The following is a 22,614-nucleotide window of genomic DNA, read 5'->3' on the forward strand; positions in this document are numbered from 1 at the left end:
TCAATCCATCAGCCAGAGTCTCAGCCTGGATCTTCCTAGAGATTTTCTCCAAGTCCATTTTACAGAAAAGGGGGAAAGGTGAGCGATGGGAATGTCCTGTTCCAAGGTCCTAGAAGGTTTCTCCTGAGGCCCCTTTCCTTGGCTTAAAGATCCAGTGTCCCACTGCATTCTTGGGTGGACTCTGTGTGTATGAATGTCACTAGTGTCTTTTAAAGTGTGTCAAATCTCTTCCTTTGCTTATACAGGTCCTCATAACAGTGCTATTTCAACTTAATTGTTTCTTCTAATAAGAAAGAAAGAAGGAAGGAAGGAAGGAAGGAAGGAAGGAAGGAAGGAAAGAAGGAAAGAAAGAAAGAAAGAAAGAAAGAAAGAAAGAAAGAAAGAAAGAAAGAAAGAAAGAAAGAGAAAAAGAAATTAATTCTAGGCTGGGCATGGTGGTTCACACCTTTAATCCCAAACTTGGGAAGCATAGGCAGATGGATCTCTGTGAGTTCAAAGCCAGACTGGTTGGTCTATAGAGCAAGTTCCAGAACAGCCAGGGTTAGGGTTACACAGAGAAACTCTGTCTCAAAAACAAAACAAAAACAAACAGTATTTGTTTGTGTTTTTTAAAGATTTGTGTGTGTGTGGTGTGTGAGTGTGTGTGTGTGTGTGTGTCTGTGTGTCTGTGTGTCTGTGCACGTACGTGCATGCGCTGGCAGAGCCATCTGCATGTACAGCTGCAGGCTAGAAGAGGGCATCAGACTCCAGTGGAGAATGGTTGCAAGCTACCATGTGGTTGCTGGGACTTGAACTCGGGACCTCTGGAAGAGCAGACAGTGCTCTTAACACCTGGGCTATCTCTCCAGCCCTTGTTTGTTTGTTTTTACATTACTTCACAAAGAAGCCAGGGCCCCTTGCAACCAAGGCGAATGCTCTAACATTGAGCTGTGCTCCAGCCCAACTTAATTATTGCTCTAAGGGACGTATCTCAGGACTGAGGCTGTAGATCAGTGGTAGTGTGCTTGCCTAGCATACACAAAGGCCCTGGGTTCTGTCCCCAGCACTGCACAAAGTGTAACCCCTGCATGAGGGGAACCAAACAAGCAGAAGGATCAAAACTTCAAGGTTTGCATAGTGAGTTCAAAGCCAGCCTGGGCTACAAGAAACCCTGACTTAATAAATAAACAAACAAGTGAACGAATAAATAAATGAACAAGTTAAAAGCTCTGTATCCAAATACTGTTATATCTTACTGTACCGTGGGTGAGCTGCTTAGCTAACCAGCCCTGAAGATATTCTGACTTCTGCTGAGCCACCTGCGGTTGGAATTGGCTGTTTGTTGCAGGCAGAAGCAGCGCAACTCCGAACCACATGTTTGCTCAAGCTGCTCCCTCTGCGTAGAGTAAGCTAGCCTGCATTCACCCTTTCAGGCAGAGCAGGAAAACCCTCCTCACACAGGCTGCTTGCTGTATGGCAGAGTTCTTCTAGGTAAGATGCAACTGCTGTGTTTGCCCTGTGCCTAGGACTGCCATTGACATTAACCTCTGCTGCTGCTGTGGGTGCAGAGGTGATTTTTATAATCCTCTCCACAGCAGTCGGGGCGGCTGATCTAACTGGGGCTGAACCTGGCTGCCACACGCACGACTCTGATGGCATTTTCTGGCTCTGCTCACCTCGGCTTTGATTCATTGGCTGATTTTGGTGATGTGTGTTACCATCACATTGCTGTTTCCATTTTGTCCCGAGAACAGCTTTCTGAGGAAAGCACCATTATTATCCTGCTCTTAACACGTGAGGACTCTGAGGCTCTGAAACATGATGTAAATCGCTCAAGGTCATTTGTGATTGAACCCTCGTCATCTGTCTCCAGGTGATTTACTGACACTAAGCCCTTGATCAGATCAGGGCTCTGGGGTGGGTTTCCCTTTCTAGTCATCTCCTCGTCCTGGTTGAGATTCCAAGCAGTGACATTTGGTCCCCTTAGTGATTCCTAGAGTAAAGTAAGATCCAAGCTTATGATTGTGGAGGCTGAGCCCCAGAGACAGCAAAGGGGTTGCGACAGCCAGTTACTGAAGCACCAGAGACCACCGTCACAGCCTACTGTGATGATAAGGCTAGCGCTCTATGCTGGCTCAAGGGGCTATTTAGCTCTTCTGATGCTCAGGGCAGAGTCAAGGATTGACTGTCATGTCCTGGTCTCTTTTCTTTGGCCCGGCAGGCAGAGTGGAGGTCTCATGTTTCCATGTTCAGATACGACTGACAGGATGCAGGGGCTTCAGAGGGAGAGGTGTAAGTCTGGCACCAAACTGCCTAGACCATTTCCTTTCTGATGTGTGGATAGAGATAGGGATGGCTAGGGTTGGGGGTGTCCTGTAGCTCCCACACCCATGAATCTTGAGAACCCAGACATGGTATTCCCACCCTTTCAAAATTACCATGCAGAAAGTCCCAAGCACTGGCACCTGCTGACTGTGATCTGTGGCCTCGTGTCTTCCATGCCATAGAGGAGCTGTAGCAAGAGAGGACTTTGGGGATCGCCTTTCCTTTGGGAAGGTTGGGAACCTGAAGCCCAGAGCTTAGAACAGTCACTGCAGCCAGGAACATCAGCCAAGCAGTTCTAGAGCTCTGGCATTCAGAACCCAGATGCTGTGGCAGATGTTCATGGGCCACTCAGAACATTCCCAGGTGTGCCTGGGAGGTTAGAGCACCAGCAGCATTGGACACTAGACTTCAGGCCCAGGGAGGCTGGGAGCCCCGCGTTCTTATTCTCACAGTACGATATGAACCCCCAGCCTATGCAGAATATTTGCTGAGCACGTCACCTGTGTGACCTTGTGTCAGGATCTGCACATGAGACTGTATTTTTAAAATTTATGTAACTGGGGGTTGGGGATTTAGCTCAGTGGTAGAGCACTTGCCTAGCAAGCGGAAGGCCCTGGGTTCGGTCCCCAACTCCGAAAAAAAGAAAAAAGAAAAAAAAATTATGTAACTGAAATCATGGTCGCAGACAGAGTGAGGAGTAAGGGAGTTGAAATGTGCCAACAAGACAGTGAGGCAGCCCGGGAGCCATAGATAAGGAAATAGAATTTGGTTTTTTATTTATTCACTTGCAGTGCTAAGGACAGAACCGTGGGCCTGCAGGCTGCTAGGTAAGTGCTCTCCTGTTGAGCAGCTCTAATAGTTAATATTTATTAAGTACTCCATATGTTCCAGGAGCTCTTTTAAGTGTATTTAACCCTGGTCAATTTGCTATGAAGTCAGGCTGAATGTGGAAACTGAGGCACAAGTGATTGACTAAGTAGCTGGCAGCCAGTCCAAGAGACCCCCCCATATACCACTCTCTGAAAAGTAATAATTTATTATTTATTTATTTATTTATTACTATTATTATTGCTATTAGTGTTACTATTACTGTTACTATTATTATCTCAACTTGCCTGGACATAGTGTGGAGCACTTTCCACCTACCCTCTCATTCATTTCTCAGAGAAAAGCTGGGGTTTCTCCTGGTGTGTACCAAGAAACAGGCAGCAGGCTTTGAAAGAGGCTTTGACTGTCTTACCTTGCCAAAAGTTATCCAACAAAGTTGGTGACAGACATAGGGAATGGCCCAAATGTGATCTCCAACGGGGGGGTGGGGATTCTTCCCCCGTCTGCTCCAAGTGCCAAGCCCCTTGGACGCCATGTTGGCTCCCACCCTTTTGCAGGGTTCCAAGGCACTGTTCTCCATTTACCCCCACCCCCACCATCAGATGGGAGGGGCAGGAACTCGGGTACTGGTGGAGTTTCCGACCGACCGGGCAGGAAAAAGAACAAAGGAAATGGAGGGGGGTCGGGAGGGGGCAGAGAGGAGGGAGGCAGGAGCCGAGGAGCAGTTTCACCATGGAATATGAAGCCAAGAAAGGGAAGAAGGTAGGTGGGAGTTTGAGAGGGCCAGGCTTGAGAAATGTCTCTGAAGGTGGAGTAGAGAGGTGAGTGACATGGAGTTAGCAGACCGCACCGGGAAGGGGGCTTCCTTCTCTTTTGGAAGGAAGTTTCTTTCTGTCCCTGACAGCCAGACATCTGGGCTCCGGTCTAAGCTTCAGTATTAGTGGCCTCTGTCATACTTGTGCTGAGAGACCGACAGGCTCTTCCTGGGAAATCTGCTTCCTGGACATTCTGGTAGTAGCTTCCTGCAGCCTCTGGGGGAAAGGGACAGACAGACACCCAGCAGACACCTTCCCTCCCTGCTCACCCAGCCAAGGTGATTATAGGTTGACAGATTGCCCATCCAGCCTGGGACCTCCCACCTGTTCCCTGCCTGCTGTCTCCCAAGCTACACCTGCCCTCCCCATCCTTGTGCAAAAAACGGACCTCGATTAAGCCATCCCAAGTCCTCTCTCCACCTTCCCCCTTTTCTGAATTTCAGAAGCTTTCCCGATTCCCAACTCCCACCGCACCCTCATCCACATGGAGCTCTCTTCGCCCAAGAAACAGGGTTCAGAACGTTTTCCGAGGTACTCACATGAGGCCAGAATGGTGGCACAGGCCTGTAATCCCAGCTATTCTGGAGTCTGAGGCAGGAGGATTACAAGTTTAAAGTTAATGCAGATAATCTACTGAGAACCTGCCTCAAAATTGTAAGTGGACCGGGGGGTTCAGTCCTTGGCAGAATGCTATCAAGCATGCTAGATCCCAGGTTTGATTGCAAACTGATAATAAGAATTTTAAGTGCAAAGAAGGCCAGCGGCATAAAGCTCAGAGGTTTTATTATTTATTTATTCATACAACTCTGGATAAAATCCCCAGTACTGACACACAAACATTTGCCCCGTGCGAATCACTGGGGCCAACATGCACATACTCTCTATGTATTTATTTAGGAGACGAGGTCTAACCATGTAACCCAGGCTGATCTTGAAAACCCACTATGTAGCTCAGGCTGGCCTCAAACTCACCGCAAGTCTCCTGCCTCAACCTCCTGTACCAGAATTCACCCAGTGAGGTCCATTTGGTAGATGTGTTCCTAGGTGACAGCCCCTCCTGTTTGTGCCTGTCTTTCAGCGAAGCCAAGCAGCATGCCACGCCTGCCACCAGAATTTATGGTTCGCTTTGAGACTGCAACGTTGTTCTAGAATGCCACTAGGGAGGGGAGCCGCTCGGTTGCTGCCCCCGGGGCTTCATATTCCATAGGTCTAGGATGGGATCCGGGAAAGCACTTCTCTCAAATTCCCTTCATCCATCCTGGGTGTTTTATATTGGTGTCTCTGGGTTATACTTACATTTATTTATTGAGTATTTCTAACTCACAAACAGGCGATAGCTTAATATCGCCCAGGCCTCCTCCACTTAGCCCTGGGCCTTGGCCATTCTTCGAATCTGGCTGGCAGGAGCCTCACCCTCCCTAGGTACTTAAAATGCAGGTTTGGGGACAGGAATGCCCCATCTCCTGGTGTTCTTTCCAACTGTCAGTCTGGAGCTTTTTTTTGCTTCTCCATTTGAGACGGGGGTGGGGGTGGGAATGAGGGTGGGGTGGGGGTGCGGGGGGTGGAGGGTGGGAGGGTTGGGGGGGGGGGACACAGGCTGCTCCTCTGGAAGTTTTTTCGGAAGATTAACTTAGGTTGGGGGAGTAAACTGAGCTCACAAAGTCAGTGCTGTAGTTATTGGGACTTTCCTTTTTCCACCAGGGCTTCGTGTCCCCCATCCGAAGGCTGGTGTTCCCGAAGGCTGCACGCCAGGCCGCCTTCAAAAGCAATGTCAGCCGCAGGCCCCTGCACTCTATGCCTCTTTATCCCCCTGACTACCTCATCGACCCCCACATCCTGCTGTGTGACTACCTGGAGAAAGAGGTCAAGGTGAGCACGGGACAAAGGGGGTAGGCAGGTGGGCTTGGAGGGACACCAAGCTCCGCCACACCCTGTGGTACATGAAGGAAGCCTCACTGCCTCGGGCTGCACATCCTCGGCAGGTGTCACCCACCCGCTGAGCCCCCGTGGGAGTTTCTGTCCCAACATGGGGCTCAGAACCCACCCCCACAGGAGACTGAGTGGGAAACTGTGCTGTGTTCCCAGAAGCTCAACCTACTCATGGGATTTTTGTCTGCAGACTCCCTGCTTATTCAGTGTCCAAGAGCAAGGCTGGGCGTGTGGCTTGGTGGTAAAGCGCTCGCCCGGCATTCTGGAGGCCCCAGGCTGCACATCCAGCACTGGAGGCAGGTCTGGGGGCGTGGAGGGTGGAGACAGCCGTAAGATGGACTCCTACTACTCAAAAGCTTCCATTTTAGAAGCACTGTGAAGGAGCTTTGGGTAGGTTAGCAGGTCTCCATTAGCCGAAGATTGGTGTGGAGTAGGATTAAGGTAATGAACAGGCTACTTCGGCAAATTTGAATTGCAGATGAGCAGGGATTATTCCTCTAGCACAAACATGCTCCAAATGTTAAACAGAACTAAATAGGTACCAAAAAAAAAAAAAAAAAATCCTGAGAAGAAAACTGTTGTTTAACTGACATCTTGTATTTTATCTGGCAACTCTATAAATAAAGAAAAGCTAGGAAAAGAATATGTTTAAAAACCAAGGGCTGAAAGTTTACAGGATAAAAAGATGTAAGTGGTGAGATTCACCCAGGATCCTGCGATTAAAGCAATAAAAAGTTAATTCTCATGCTGAATAACATTTAAACGATAATGCTGTTATAACTAAGAATACATGGGAGCCCATATATTGACTGAGAATCTTTTTTTTAAGAAAATGATGTATTAATTCAATGCTTCTTTCCATTTAATCTGCAACGAGGTTGTTAAAAGGATTAATAATGCGTGGGGTGGGGAGAGGCACTAAGCAAGGAAACTCCCAGGGTCCCTTCAAGATTTCATAGTAGCTCCTGACCTGGGACAGGCGTGGAGAGGGAATGATTCGATGGATAAAGTGCTTGCTGGCAAATTTGAGCGCCAGAGTTCCTTTCCCCCAAGCACATGCAAAGCATGCACCATGGTCCTGAAAACCCACAGTGTGGACATGGGAGGTGGAGAAGCCCTGGAAGCTCAGGAGCCTGAGTCTGGCAGGGGAGTACAAACAAGAAGCTCTGGCTCAGGCGAAGGCAGGAGCTCATCCCCTGACTGCCACACAGGTGGCATAGGCCTGCACTCACTCACAGGAACATACACACACACACACACACACACACACACACACACACACACACACACACACAATGATAGAGTCTGGCCTAGCATGCAAAGAGGCTTGAAATCTGACCTTTAACATGACAGTGGGGCGGGGGAGGGAAGCACTGTGTTAGTGACTTTTGCTTCCCTAAAAAGTGAGATGGTCATGTGTTAGCGTGTGTCAGCTAACTTTGGAAACGTGGGCACACGCATTCAAGCGACCTCACGAGAGCCTGATGTAGCCCAGGGAGGTCTTGAACTCACCATGTAGCCTTGGACTCTTTGTTTTTTCAAGACAGGGCTTCTCTGTATGGCCCTAGCTGACCTGGAACTGACTCTGTAGACCAAGCTGGCCTCTCAAACTTGCCTGCCTCTGCCTCCTGCGTGCTGAGATTCAAGGAGTTCATGGACACCACCGCCACTCCCATGGCTGACCCTGGACTCTTTAAATGTCCTGCTTCCACCTCCCACCCGCTGGATTCCAAGCATGCTCCACTACAACCCGCCCAGCCTTACCCTTTCTAGCTATCATTCTGGGCCAGGCTCTTTAGTTAACTATACCAGGCTGAGCCTTTTAATCCTTAAAGCAAATGTGAGTGAATGGGGAAATATATACATGTATACATATATGCTTAGAGTTGGCCCCGAGTTCAACAAAAGTTGTTATCAGGTTGCATTAGTGTATTAGACAGGGTTCTTTTGGGGAACAGCACTGATGACTGATGGAGGGGCCCAGAGGCTGTGGTCCAGCCAGTCCAACATAGGCTGTCTTCTAACAGAAAAGCCAAGAATCTGGTAGTTATTCAGCCTATGAGACTAAATGTCTTAGCTGGTCTTCAGGAAATCCTGAAGAATTGGGATCTAATTGTAGCCTCGGCAGCAGAACAGATGAATTTGCCGGTAAGACTGGGGTGTGGGGTGGGGGGGAAGCAGGTGAAAAGTGAAAGTTTCCTTCTTCCACACCCCTCTAAGTGGGCGGCCACCAGAAGGTGTGGCCCAGATTTAAGACTGGTCGTTCACTTCATAGGATCATTCAATCAAGAGAACCTTTCACCAGTGTGCCAGCTGCTTGGCTTTGGCAAGTTGACAACCAAAATCAACCACCATACAGGTTATTATTAATTTGAGTATTTCGGCCTATCCTGCATTAACTCGGAGATGAGAATCTTCCATTTCTATCCAGTTCCTGGGTCACCTCACCTGGGTGACTTCCTCACTGAACCCCTCCAGCCGAGATGAGCTCCTGCAGCTGCTGGACACCGCCAGGGTAAGGTCCTGGGAAGGGAGGAGGGTAGGGTCTCTTTCCCTTTCCCACCTCCTACCCCGAATTCCCCGGGACTCAGGTGATCCGACTCACCCCGCAGCAGCTGAAGGAGTTGCCGCTGAAGACCACGCCGGAGCAGGACAGCATCCTGAGCCTGTCTGCACGCTGCCTGCTGCTTACCTGGCGGGACAACGAGGAGCTCATCCTGCGCATCCCCACGCATGAGATTGCTGCTGCCTCCTACCTGCAGGACGACGCTCTGCATCTGCTAGTACTTAAGACTGGTGCGGTGCGGGGAAGACAGGGTGGGAGGCCAACCTGCAGTGCTGCGACCATTGCTTGAGGGCACCAGGGAAGGGATCCGAGGCTGGGAAAGGGACGACAGAAAACTCGAGCGCACAATTCTAAGACTAAGGGCAGGCAGAAGAAACCACAGGCAAGACCAGAGGAGGTGGTTGAAAAACATAATCGCTTGACTCTGATCTGACGGTAGGGGGCGCTCTGGTTAGGGGAGGAGTCGAGTTTTGTGGCAGGTCAGCAATCAGGAGGTGGGACTGAAGATAGCAGGGAAAGTCGTACTGGAAGGTGGGATGCTTGACCAAAGTCACCGTTCAAATGAAGGGTACAGAGAAAGGGGACAAGTTGACTAACACCCCCAATTCGGAAAGCCAGTTTGAGGAGAAGGGCATTAGGGTGTATTGGGGAGGGTGGAGACTTTGTGGCTGCCACCTAGAGGTCTGGGGCGGAGCCAAGGTTGGAGGCGGAGTCATAGGCCTGGAGTAGTACCCAGGTCGCAGAGGCAGCCAAACCGCCGGGGAGCTTAGTGCTGGGCCGGGCCTTAGCTCAGAAAACCTCAGAACTATGAAGTAGCCCTCCGGGTGGCCCCGAAAAGCCGCGATTTCCTGCTGCTGAACCCCACAAGCCCGGTCCTTCCCTAGGTCTGGGCGTGGACCCGGTGCCCGCGGGCATGGACGGCAGCCCGGGAAGTTCGGGTCGCGATCCAGGCCCTCCGGGCGCCGCGCCCGAAAAACGACGGGTGGGCACAGCCGAGCGACGGCACACCATCTGCAGCCTGGACTGGCGCATGGCGTGGGGCGGGGGCGCGGGCGCGGAGGCACGGGCGGCCGGAGGCGGCGGCAGCCTGGAGCGGCAGCGCGCAGGAGCGAGGGCGTCGGGCAGCTGGGAGCGGCGACAGACGTTCAGCGGCAGCTGGGAGCGGCGGCACGCGGGCGGGGGCGCGGGCAAGCCGGGTGGCAGCTGGGAGAGGCGGCAGGCGAGTGGCGGCGTCGGCGGCAGCTGGGAGCGACGCCACCCCGGCCCCAACCCTCTGGATCCCCAAAACCACAGCCCCGACGCCTATTGCAACTTGGTCATCCTGGCTGTAGCAAACAGGGTGAGCACCAGGCAGTGTTGGCATCACCTCCGTGACAGTCACTATCGCACTAATCACACCACCGGTGAAGCGCCGACCCTAGACAGACAGGGGACAACATTAACACTTAATCCCCACAGCAGCCCCTAGGGCGAATATGACATCTATTCCCATTCCTTAGAAAAGGAAGCAGGCTCAAAGTTTAGGTAACTAAAATTTTGTCCTGCGGAAAGTAGGTGGCTTCAAGATTCGAACCCAGGAAGTTCAAAGCCTTTTTCTCTTGGTGACTAATGTAGCCACCCAAAGCAGAAGCTTTGAATTATTCTTGCCTGTCCTACCTGTCATTTCCTGTCGGCATTCACCCTTGCTCTCGCTCACTTGATCATGATAATATAGTTGTTTTTGTTGTAGTCTTTCTAGATAGGGTTCCTCTGTGTAGTCGTGGCTGTCCTGGAACTCTGTAGACCAAGCTGGCTTCCAACTCAGTGATCCATCTGCCTCTGCCCCCTTAGTACTGAGATTAAAGGCCCACACCACCATGCCTGGCTTGATGGCATTTATTGAGTGGCAGCTATGTGCTCCACATTGGGCTAGGTGCTGTGGGTGAGGAGATGAGTTTGGTGTGGTCTCCTAAGGAGTACCCAGTCTAGCCGGCGCTTTCAAGCCTTAAACCTTCCTGGCATTCCTCTGCACCAGCTTCCAGGGCTCTCTCTGAGTAATGAGTGTGTCTGTCTACAGAGAGAGGTGGACAATCCCAGGAAATGCAGCTCAGTGGCTCACAACCCCTGCCTGAGATACCAGCCAGCTCTCCTATCCTGACCCCCTCTCTTACCCTGAGCTCCTTCTTAGAAGCTGGTACCTCCTTCCCTTCCAGCCTCTTAGAGTCGGGGTGGGTCAGGAGTTATCCTCAATCTTTTCTCCTTGTTTCTAGGAGATTTATCCACACTTGTTTCTGGGTGATTTCTACTCTGCTGCCTTCTAAAATCCAGAGAACACCTCTAACCAAATCTTTACTCCTCCTGTCTTTTCCAGGGTCTGTTTGTCATTATGAATGCATTTGTTACAAGCTGAGCCCCCAAGCTCCTCTCAAACACGAAGCGTCTTTGTGTGCACATTTCATTGAATGGCAGCTCCATCCTTGGTGGCTCAGGCTGAAACCTTGCAGTGGTCCTTGGTCTGTCTGTCTCTCTTCTCTGTCTGTCTCTCTCTATCTCTGTCTCTTATATGTGTGTGTGTCTCTCTCTCTTTCAATCTACTCTGTCAATAAATCCACTGGCCTAATTTTTAAGTATATTCAAACCCTATGCCCACACCGTTCCCTGTCCATACCCAGCTCCAACATCTCTCCCTGGGATAACGTTGCCATCCCCCACCCCACTGGCTCAGTCCTTCCTTCCATTCTGTACTTCCCTGCCTCATCCAACACAGCCTCATCCTGGAAACTTTATTAGGGCAATGAGGAAATGGGAAGGGGCATACAGGTGAGCAGGAAAGCTAGGATCACATGGTTCAGGCTGGCTCTGGTAGGAGGTGAGTGGGTTATGTGACAGGGGGTGGAGGAAGAGACCCTGTTTCAACAGGAAAAGTTAGTTTGTATTGTTTAAACTGAAGCAAGGAGAAGAAACAGTCGATAGATCCAGGGGCCTGCAAACCAGACAGGGCCTCGCCTATCCCACTCAGCTGTGGGTTTAAGGCTCCGGTCCTGGCCTGGTGGGAGAATGAATAAGTAAATGAGTTGCTTTCCAAGTGTCTAAGCTTCTGTCCGAGGTACAGTGATCCCACACACAGTGGTCAGAGTTAAACCCCCCAATACCAGCATTAGCTGATGCCTTGGGCCTGTGAGTCCAAACAAGTCACACAACTCCATTAAGCCTCGGAGCACTCAACCATAAAACAAGGATCCTCTCTGACCTGTCTACTCTAGGGTTATAGTAAGGTCTGATCCTGGTTTAAACCGTAGTACCTGCAATGACCACAGATACCCATCCTGAGTTACAGCTTAACATTTACCTTAGGATTTTTAGAGGTGCCAAAAGTCAGGATCTTCATAAGCGTGGCCTTTATCAATCAATGACTGCTTCCTGTGTCTCTTGCTTGAAGAGGCGGATTCCTCCTCAAATGTGCAACCTCCGAAGCTTTGCCTCGGGCCCTCTTCCTCCTACCAGGGACACTATTATTGCTTTGCTCCCACAATTGCGTTGGGCATGGGGCAACCCACAGCCATACCCTGTGCCCAGTAGCAGTAACAGCACTGAGCCTACAATTCTGATTCTTTGAAGTGTTCCTTCTCCTACCGCTCTGGTCTCCACACTGGGCTTCAGGGTCTGTGCCTATACATTTAGTTAAATGAGCCTTTAGGCTAGATGAATTCCATGGTAGGCCATGAATCCCCGGAGACCTGGAATGTACTTTCATGGTAGAGGAGTTTGAGCTGCCTCTAGATTCTGTAAAAGGGTCATAAGAACAAGAGAGGAGCCATATAATTTTGAGGGGACATGTCTTTGAAGTTGGCTTAAGGTGTACGTGTCAGCACAGGCTCTCACTGCATCTGAGGAGGCAGGAGTGCCCTGGGGATAGGTAAGAGCCCGAGTTCTCTTCCTGCCCCTGGACCAGGATGCTGCTGAGGAATCCTGTGCACTCATCTGTCAAGTCTTCCAGATCATCTACGGCGACCAGAGCATCGAGTGTGTAGACCGGGCTGGCTACCACTACAGACCCACACCAAAGCGGCCATGGCTCTCCAGCTGCAGTGAGTATCCAAACTCCCATAAAGCACCGGGAGAGGCTGGATGTCCTGATAGTCAGGGCTGATGGAGGCCTTTAGGGGTTCTGAGGTGGACCCTGGTTCTAGGGGTCCACTTGACAGAGTGTCATCTTCTTGATGACCTCTTCAGAGATGACCACGTTGTCAAGTTTGGGATGAGTTTGAACTTAGGCACTTGAACTTCTCTCTTGTTTTGGGCGTCCCTGCTTTGCAAAGTTCAGCAACTGTACTGTTGGCTAACTGAGCCACCTCACCCCGGGAGATTCCTAGGGCTGACATTTCCAGATTAGTCCATGTATGCAATCAAGGGTTGGAATTAAAGTGAGACTAACAGGGGCATTTATTGAGTGCCTTGTGTGCCAAGCACAATAGCGAAGTGTCAAGTCTTCTCGAGACTTTATGGCGTCCTACCTGTCTTGTTCACTTAGCACAGGAACAGGCACTCCACAGATGCTGGAGAGGTAGCCTTCAGATAAATGGAAACTGCTCAGTCCCCGGGCTGGTGAGATGGCTCAGCGGGGAAAGGTGCCTGCTGCTAATCTTGACAACTTGAGCTCAGTCCTCAAGACTCACAGGGTGGAAGGAGAAACTTTTGAGTTTTCAAAAGTTTTCCTCCGACCTCCCCACGGGCATCATGGCATATGCAAATGCCATCCTGAGCACATTAGCTAATAGTCCCGAGCTTTTGAGACACTGAGGCAGAAGGATCCGAGTTTAAGGTCAGCCGAGCTGCAATGCAGAAACCTGATCTTTATTTTTTTTAAAGCTCTATTTATTATATGTAAATAAACTGTAGCTGTTCAGACACACCAGAAGAGGGCATTGGATCCCATTACAGATGGTTGTGAGCCACCATGTGGTTGCTAGGACTTGAACTCAGGACCTCTGGAAGAACAGTCAGTGCTCTTAACCACTGAGCCATTTCTCCAGCCCCGAAACCTGAAATTTAAAAAAGAAAAAAGATCTAAGCATGGTGGTGACACACATCTTTCATCTCAGCACATGGGCAACAGAGGCAGAAAGATCTCAGAGATCAGTACCAGCCTGATCCACTCCAAGTTCCAGTTGAGCCAGGGCTACACAGAGAAAAAAGGCCTCTCCGAGGCCCTGTGAATCCAGTTTTACAGATAATAAGCATTGAGACTCAGAGTAGTCAATAAATAGTCACAGGCCACAAGGTTGGTAGGTCAGAGGCAGAATCCAAACCCAGTGTGTCTAATTCCAAAGCTTCTGTCTGCAGCGCTCTCTCTGTGTGCTACCCTCAAAGACAGCCATTGTGTGAATTCCCTCCTCCACAGCCTGCTATGGAGTGGTCTCTGTTTGCACAGCTCCAGCAGCTGTGGCACTGGCCTTGTCGTGACTCTGCTACCCGCAGGAGCTGTGCCTGTTGGGAAGCCTCTGCTGGTGACTGTTTGGTTCCCAGGATGCTAAGCAACCAAATGAGAGAACTCGTTCATTCAACCAATGTCGACTGAGTTTTTATTTCTCAGGCCCAGTTATAATCTGTAAGGTATCTTGACGGTAGGCAAACTGAGGCACAGTCTTGCCTTCCTGCGACGTGCATAGAATAAGTAGTCACAGTGATAAATGTCTAACCACAGTGTTATGGGAACCTGTAATGAGGAACTTGCCTCTGAGAAGTCAGAGTGACAGAGTGACCCCCACTGAGCTGACATGAGAAGGCCCTGCCCAGACAGGTGAGGGACCAGGCTGGGGAGGAGCCACATTCTCCATAAATAACGTTGCTTTCCTTTCAAGCTGCTGACTGACTTGCTCTCTGCAGCATTGTCTGCACTGTCTCGTCTAGACACACATTTATCAACACTCTCCCACTGCCTCTCATTTGTCATTCCCCGTGTCCCATCAGATAGGAAGACACTATGGACCTGGGCACTGGGGACAGCAAGGATTGGGGATGACAGTTGCCTGAGGTTAGCTACGTATCAGGGCTGGGCAAGAACCAGATCCCAGGGTGCTGCCAATGTCAGGGGTTCAGGAAGCCTATTGGTGCCTGCACATCATCTCTGACAGTTCTTCCTACTGGTCCCAGGTGAGAGCTGCCGCACCGATGGGACATTTGCCTATGATGCCGACTTGAGCTGCTGCAGTTCCTTGTGAGTACCAGCTTTGTCTGTGATGCCAGCTTTCCCTCCCCACCCCCACCCGGCTCCTCTACAGCGCATGGGGCCCAGGGACCCAACCATGATTTGTATTGAGTCTGGGAGGTAGACAGAGCTCCAGGCTAAACCCTGGGAGACCTAGAGACCTGGGACCACAGAGGTCTTCAAGCCTCCCAGGTTCAGTGGTCTACAGAATCCAAAGTCACAGCTAATGCTAAAAGCTCTGTTGGTATAATAGGAAATCCCGGGGAAGGTAGGTTTACAAAGACAGGATTGGTTTTCTTGTCTTCTTATGCAAAATACAACCAGAGTTTGGGGCCTCCTGGTCCTATTCACCCTGGGCCTCTCTTTCAGTCACAGCTTCCCCTTCACCATCCTCAGAGTGACCTCGTGGTCCAAGCTGTAGCTTCAACCATTCAAGAGCACACCAATGGCCTCTTGAAATAGTTTAGAGAGGATAGGGACCAGGGAATACCACAGTATCACCAGGCAAGCTCACTATGTGAAAAGCCCTGGGTTCCATCCCTGAAGCACATGTGTGTGTGCGTGTGTGTGTGTGTGTGTGTGTGTGTGTTTGTGTGTGTGTGTGTGCTTGTGTGTTTGTGTGTGTTTGTGTGTGTGTTTGTGTGTGTGTGTTTGTGTGTGTGCTTGTGTGTTTGTGTGTGTGTTTGTGTGTGTGTGCTTGTGTGTTTGTGTGTGTTTGTGTGTGTGTGTTTGTGTGTGTGCTTGTGTGTTTGTGTGTGTGCATGTGTGTGTGTTTGTGTGTGTGCTTATGTGTGTGTTTGTGTGTGTGTTTGTGTGTATGCTTGTGTGTGTATGCTTGTGTGTTTGTGTGTGTGCTTGTGTGTGTGTGCTTGTGTGTTTGTGTGTGTGTGCGCTTTTGTGTGTGTGTGTGCGCGCGCGCGCGCACACACACACGCACGCTGTAATGCACGTCATTGGCTTTTGTTAGCTGCTATGTGGCTAGTTATCTGTTATGTGGGGTCTATAGCCTGAAGTGCCTTACATATGATCCTGTCATTTTCACAGTGACACCAATCTTCATCATCTCATTTTACAGATGGAGAAGCTGAAGACTAGGGAAACAAAGTTTAGCAACCCAAGGGTCAAACACAGTAAACGCCATAGACCTGGCCTGCAAGCACAAGCAGGCTGGCATGTGAGCTCAGGAGTCTACACCCTTGCTAGGTCTGTGGTCCCAGCCTTCTGGAGGTGGAAGCCAGAGTGTCAAAAGTTCAAAGCCCAAGCCCAGTGTGGTCATCTTATTTTAAAAGGAGTTAACAATGAGAATTTCCTATGCTGGGTGGGACTGAACCAGAGATGAGAGAGTGTTTGCCTAGGATATGAGAGGCTTTGATTCCAACCCCTGTCACTGCATTAGCCTGGCTTGGTGGTTCAAAACCACCACTCCAGCACTTGGGAGGTTAAAAGCAGGATCAAAAGTTCAAGGCTAACCTTCACTACATAAAGAGTTTAAGGCCATTCTAGGATATGTGAGACCCTCAAAAACGAAACCCTCCACGATGAGCCAGGCAGCCTAATTTATAAAAAGAATTCAACAAGGAGAAAGGAAAGGCCGCACAGTTCAGCACAGGTGGCATCCAGCAGTGATGGATACTACCGTGAAAAGAAGCTTCCCAGGGTATGTAAGAGTCAGAAGGGGACTCTACCTTACCTAGGAGCCAGAGGGGCTTCCCAGAACTGATGACAGTTGAGCTGGTGATAAAAGGGACTGGTCATTCCAGGCAGAGAGAACATCAAGAATTCAGAATAACCAGGTAGTGGTCCTGTGGCTGTGACACTAGATGTGAGAGAGGCAATGGAGGAGAGAAGTCCAGGCAGAGGGAACAGCCTGTGCAAAGGCTCAGGGAGGGATAAGGAAGGGTGACAGGAGTGCCGAGAGCAGGAGGGGGCTTGAGAGGTTGCTGGACTTTGATGAGCCTTGAGCACTGGTATATAAGCCCAACCACCTTCAGCCTAACCTAGGGAAAGCAACAGAGGTTGGTGAGGCTACTTTCCCCTTTTCTCTGCAGCAATGGCTCCCAGGACACATTTGAGGCATGTTACAGTGGCGCGTCCACACCGTCCTTCCACAGCTCCCACTGTAGCAGTATCGACCACAGCAGCTGGGCCTTTGAGCAGCTACAGGATTACATGGTCACGGTGAGCATGCACAGACAGCAGAGCTCTGCAACAAGAATCTTATGTGAGAGCTCAGAGGCCAGGGAAGGAGGTGTGATTAGGAGCTTAGAGAAGCCGTGGCTGGTGTCAGCCTGCACTGAAGGCTCCAAGCACCTCCCCTGTCTTTCATCTCTTCAACAACCTCAAGAAGGAGGCTCCCTCCTTACCCCAAGTGCAGAGAAGGAAAGCAAGGGTCAGGGAGATAATGACCTCCTGCCACCTCAGAGGAGGTCACCAAAGGATTGGGGCTCAGGAAGTGGGACCCATATCCCATTTATCTTAGAGTGTTACTGCTGTGAAGACACACCATGACCAAGGCAACTCGAATAAGGACAACATTTAATTAGGACTGATTCCAGATTCAGAGGTCAGTCCATTATCATCAAGGCAGGAACATGGCAGGATCCAAGCAGGCATGGTGCAGGAGGAGCTGAGAGTTCTACATCTTCATCTGAAGGCTGCTAGCAGAATACTGGCTTCCAGGCAGCTAGGGTGAGGGTCTTAAAGCCTGCACCCATAGTGACACACCTACTCCAACAGGGCTACCTACTCCAACAGGGCCACACCTTCTAACAGTGCCACTCCTTGGGCCAAGCATACACAAACCACTACACCATTCCTAGATGCAAAGACCAGATGTCCCCACCCACCTCAGTGGGCAGTGGAAGATTTTGCAGATGGGCTGGGCCTGACAGGCTGCCAGAGAGAACCTCAGCATATTTAGCAGAAGCCAGGCGTTGTTGCAATCTGGATCTGGTTTCCAAGGGTGTCCCTTACTCCCACAGCTGCGAAGTAAGCTGGGTCCTCCTGAGATCCAGCAGTTTGCGATGCTGCTACGAGACTATCGCCTGGGGCTGCCTATCCAGGACTACTGTGCAGGCCTGCAGAAACTCTATGGGGACCGACGGAAGTTCCTTCTTATTGGTAAGCCCCACTCTGCCTTGGCTCCAGGCATCCCCAGCCAGACACCACCTGGGAGCGCTTTGCTCTTTGAGCCCCTAAGGCCCAAGACTTAGAGAACCTGGACCTGAGAAGGAGAGGAAGAAAGAGTGAAGGAAAGGGAGAGGAATTGCCAGCAAACAGCTGGATGAGCCTAGCCCTAGGGTAGCAAAGCAGGTCAGGATGTGATCAACACACACACACACACACACACACACACACACACACACACACACACACAGCCTATCTTAGCCTCAGAGAGGCAAAGCGACTTGTCTGGAGTCACACAGCTAGTGAAGAGGGTTACTGAGCACCGTAGGAATAATATTGATCACACAGGAGCATGTTTGGCAGTTATCATGAGCCAAGCATGACCTCACAGACTATCCCCATGCCTGAGAAGTAAATATTGCTATCTCGTCACCATTTGGAAGTGAAGAGACTGAGACTCAAAGTAGCAAAGTAAAGAAGTCAAAGGTCCAGAAAGGGACGCAAGTAAATCTGATGTTTATGGGGCACGTCGTGGAAAGTAACTGATTACATTTTCACCAAATCAGGTACGGAAGATCCGTTGTACAGGTGACGAAGGTGAGGTTTGAGTAGTTATTTAACTAAGGTTGTATAGCCAGTAACTGGGAGTATATCCCTAAGAATATATTAAGCTAGCAAACACATGAGGAGTCTTGTGTCATCTGCTGTTTTGAGAGGTAAAAAATTTTGGGTAAAGCTATCCCGGCAGAGACAGGATTTGAACTCGGACTTCCAGAGAGGGCATTCCATAGCAATCTGGCTGGATGCTGGAGTCACTTTGCCCTGTGTCCTCTAGGGATGCGGCCCTTCATCCCAGATCAGGACATCGGCTACTTCGAGGGCTTCCTGGAGAGCATGGGTATCCGCGAGGGTGGAATCCTCACTGACAGCTTCGGCCGCATCAAGCGCAGCATGAGCTCCACGTCTGCGTCTGCCGTGCGCAGTTATGACGGGGCGGCCCAGAGGCCGGAGGAGCAGACCTTCCACCAGCTGCTGACTGACATCACGCATGACATCGAGGCACTGGCCCCGGACGATGACGACGTCTACGAGGATGTCTCCCCAAGCGGGGGCGACCAGGTTGAAGACAACTACCTGTAGCTCCGCGGCACACTTGCCCGTATGACACCATCCCCAGGGTTCCTAGACTCCTGGGTTCCCATCCGTGCCTTGGGGCTTCTTTTCCCTGCAAATGGGTTCACAGGGCTTCAGTCCTTGCAATACCAAGAAAATCCTGTAGAGGGCGGGAGAGCCAGACTCTAGAGTGTTCTTCAAGCTAAAGAATCGCTCCACCTACTGGCCGACAGAAAAGATATCTAATTCACGCCCCACTTTCTGCAACCCTGCCCAACCCCAAACCAGAAACATTTCCAGAACCTAGAGACCTCTCTTCAATTTTACAGGCTGAGAGACTGAAGAGACATGGGGGGGTGTGTTTGTTTGTTTGTTTTTAAGGGAATGGAAATATGAGACAACGCCAGGTCCTTGGATATCGACACTCATCTCCACATCTCTAGGATAATTTCAGCTCCACCCAGCTCACAAGTGGTCATCGGGATGAATGGAGGGCAAGACATTAGGGTTGGGCCTGGCATGCTGTAGGTGCTCAATAAATGCTGTTTCTCTCCACTTGGAATGTTTTTCTGATTCAATGTGCCTGTTGTTCCTGGGAGCGGTGTGTGGAATGAGGTGTTATGAAGACTAGAGGAGTTCACAGCTTGAGAAGAAGAAACAGGACTGGCCTTCACAGTGGTCTTATAGCCTGGCTCTGTGCCCAAACCCCCAAACAAAATGCACTCAGGCCTCTGCAGACAGACAGCCTGGGGCTAATCAAAGAGCTGTGCAGGCAGAGTTGTAAGCTCTGGAGGTCAAGATGAGACCAGTCCTTGGCACAGCCTCAGTGAGGACAGTGAACCTTGAGAGGAGGACAGAGGCCTCTAGAAGAGATCAAATGTGTCTGCAAAACCTTGCTAAGCCTTCCTCGGTCAAACATTTTCAAATCGAGTGATCACTGAGACTTAGAGTTCCAGATTCCCACTGGGACGGTGGCAGATAACTGTTCTCACCCCCACCCCACTCCCAACCCCCGCACCACTCTCAACCCCCGTCACTGGTCCATGCGAGGTTCTCCGGATGTTCTGCTTCATTCCTTGTTTGTCCACAGATTCTACTCCACACCACAACCCCTAGCTCCAACATGCCAAAAAAAAAAAAAATCGTCTCTGTACACAATGCTGGGCTGCACAGTGGGTAGAGTACCTACCACTCAAGCATGGTGGCCTGAGTTCGGTTCCCCACCACCCATGTGAAAATCCAGTGTGGTCACATGTCTGTAGTCCCAGCTGAGAGCAGGGTTCAGAGAGAGGGGCCAGCTAACAAGCAGTAAGTGTGAGTGAGGGACCCTCAGCCCATAAGATGACTCAGCTTGTAAGGCATTTGCTGATGTGCCTGGTCACCTGAATTCAAGCCCCAGAACCCATATAAAGGTGGGAGGAGAAAACCATCTCACAGAGCTGTCCTCTGACCTCCGCACATGAACACGGTGGCATCAACACCACTCTGCACATGCATAGGCACATGCGTTAAAAATAATTTTGATTTAAAAAAGAGAGATTGTATCTTAACAGATAAGGTACACAGAGATCTAAGAAGACTAACCTCTGACCTCCACATGTGTGCAACCCTGCGTGTACACACACACACACACACACACACACACACACACACATCCTATGCAATGCCATGTGCCCACGAACACAGCGTAGTGGTATTGGAATGGGTTCTAATTCTTCTTTTCCCTTTCATAACATTCGGCATTTTGCCATTGGGGTGGTCAGGGGTGTGATATCATGCTTTATTCTTGTTTTTGATGCGAGCATCTTGTTATATAGCCAAGGCAGACAACTCAAGATCCTCCTGCCTCAGCCTCTTGAGTGCTTGATTACAGATGTGCTGCACCATGCCCAATCAGTCTGTAACATTTTGAGGACCCAACCATATGGGTCTTCCCCATGCGGGGAAACCTAGCTCAATGCATTCAACAGCCGCCAGCATTCCCTCTATTCATCCGATCCCGATGATGGACACCCACCTTGTTTCATCTTTCTCACCACAAACACTGCTGGGATAAACACCTTTGTCACTGGCCCTTCTGGACCCACATGAAGATTCCTTTGGGCTCTGCCAAGAGTGGAATTAGTAGATCCCAGATACGTGTGTTTTAAATTTCACAAACCCCTTCTGAAATGGCGGATCTGTGGCTTTCAAGCAATGCTGTTGTCTCACGCATTCAGCGGTTTCTATAAAGCCTGTCTGTAGTCAAGGCCATCAGTTTGGGTTTGGCAACTGAGCAGGACTTGGTCTCAAACACAAAGAGGCACACGCACACGCACACCAGACAAATACACATATACCTTGCATTCTTGCAATTCTGTGTTAATCGTGAGATCTCTGTTGTTGTTGTTGTTTCGATACTGTCACGTGTAACCCAGGCTGCTTTCAAACTTCTGATCCTCCTACGTTCTATGATTAAAGACGAGTGCTGCTGCATGCCTGGCTTGTGGAATGCTGCACATCATGAATTCCTGGTAAGCACTCTCCTAAGTACTTTCCAGCGTCACCCTGGGATCTGGAGCCTCCTCCTGTGTGTATTGGACCTTGGGCTTCCCCTGCTACGTAGGAGCTGCTCCTTTGGACTGTTTGCTCACTTCCGTCGGGGTTCCCGTGTTGCAAGAATAGTAATCACGTTTTAGATACAACTCGCTTGTTTGATGTTGGTGTTCCACATACCTTCTCCCAATATGCTGCCCATCTGTTAAGCTTCTAGCATCGATTGACAAACTTTAATGTGAGCCGGAGCCTCCAGGAAGGTTTGCTAGAACAGACTGTTGAGCCAGATACCCAGAGTTCCTGACTCAAGAGGATGGAGGTGGGGCCCAAAGTTTACTCTGCCAACAAGAACGAATGGACGAATGTTAGCAGAAGATTCCGGGAACTCATATGGAGAGCAGCTCTTCCCTGGTGCCTCTGTTGAACTAATTTGCTCATTCTACTGAGCTCACGCACTACTTCTGATGTTATCCGGTGTCTTTCCTCAGCTTGTGAGTGAGCAGCCTGGCTCTCAAGGAGGGGAAGTCAGGAAGCCATGTTGCACAGTGATCTGCAATGTGAACTTACCAGAGTTCTTCTTTTCAGCCTCCGTCCTGCCTTGCGTCTACCCTAAGGGATGTGGCAATGTTAGGTCACACTGGGACCTGAGGCCTTAGGGGTCTCAGGGAGTTGCTGAGGGAGGCAGTCTCTCTAAAGGCCTTGGGCTTGTAAGAACTCTGTTCTTGTTCACAGTCGTAGCCAGGATACCATGGCAGGGATGTGAAGGGTACGAGGATGGTACTTGCCCCATAGTCCTGAGAATGGGGCAATTTCCCTCACAGTCAGGGAAGTTCGTACTTGCCCTAGAACGATCATAGTAACAAAGTGATGTGACCACTTGCTGCCAGAGGTCCTTTGGGCCTGGCTGGGGTAACAGACATCCTGCCTGGGTCACTTCCTATCATGGTTCAGTTCCTGGCATCGAAAGAGGGGGAAGTCCCCTAGGGTAGGATAGCTGCCTCCAAAAGACCTCTGGGGATCGTGCAAATGTGGAACTTTATCCCCAGCTGGCTCCTCTGGGGAGTTTGACCCAAGTTGGTAGAAGACGTGTGGCAACCTTAGTGAAACTGTCCCCTAGTGGAGACCTCTCCTACAACTTCCTCCTCCTCTTCCTCTGCTTCTTTCCAGCTAGAGACTCCTAGGAGTCTGGGAATTTCCAACTGGGACGGGGA

General features: G+C 50.3%; 1 protein-coding gene across 7 annotated transcripts; it reads left to right on the forward strand.

Moving 5' to 3' along the window:
• Window positions 1–3,767: 3,767 nt before the first annotated feature.
• On the forward strand, window positions 3,768–19,423 carry Ccm2l (CCM2 like scaffold protein). Of its 7 annotated transcripts, XM_039106864.2 has the most exons (11): window positions 3,768–3,894; window positions 5,649–5,816; window positions 8,308–8,391; window positions 8,489–8,672; window positions 9,327–9,781; window positions 12,374–12,509; window positions 14,575–14,638; window positions 16,678–16,807; window positions 17,611–17,749; window positions 18,591–18,914; window positions 19,250–19,423. In XM_039106864.2, exons 1-10 carry the CDS (start codon window positions 3,865–3,867, stop codon window positions 18,893–18,895), a joined length of 1,695 nt encoding a protein of 564 aa, XP_038962792.1. In that variant the 5' UTR covers window positions 3,768–3,864; the 3' UTR covers window positions 18,896–18,914; window positions 19,250–19,423. The 7 variants fall into 7 exon arrangements, 5 of the variants coding, with proteins under 5 accessions (XP_038962792.1, XP_038962791.1, XP_008760617.2 ...); XM_039106863.2 differs by having other exon boundaries at window positions 18,591–19,423; XM_039106865.2 differs by lacking the exon at window positions 3,768–3,894 and adding an exon at window positions 3,932–3,953 and having other exon boundaries at window positions 18,591–19,423.
• The last annotated feature ends 3,191 nt before the right edge of the window (window positions 19,424–22,614 follow it).

This window comes from Rattus norvegicus, chromosome 3 (genome assembly GCF_036323735.1).
Source record: "Rattus norvegicus strain BN/NHsdMcwi chromosome 3, GRCr8, whole genome shotgun sequence".
Lineage (NCBI taxonomy): Eukaryota > Metazoa > Chordata > Mammalia > Rodentia > Muridae > Rattus > Rattus norvegicus.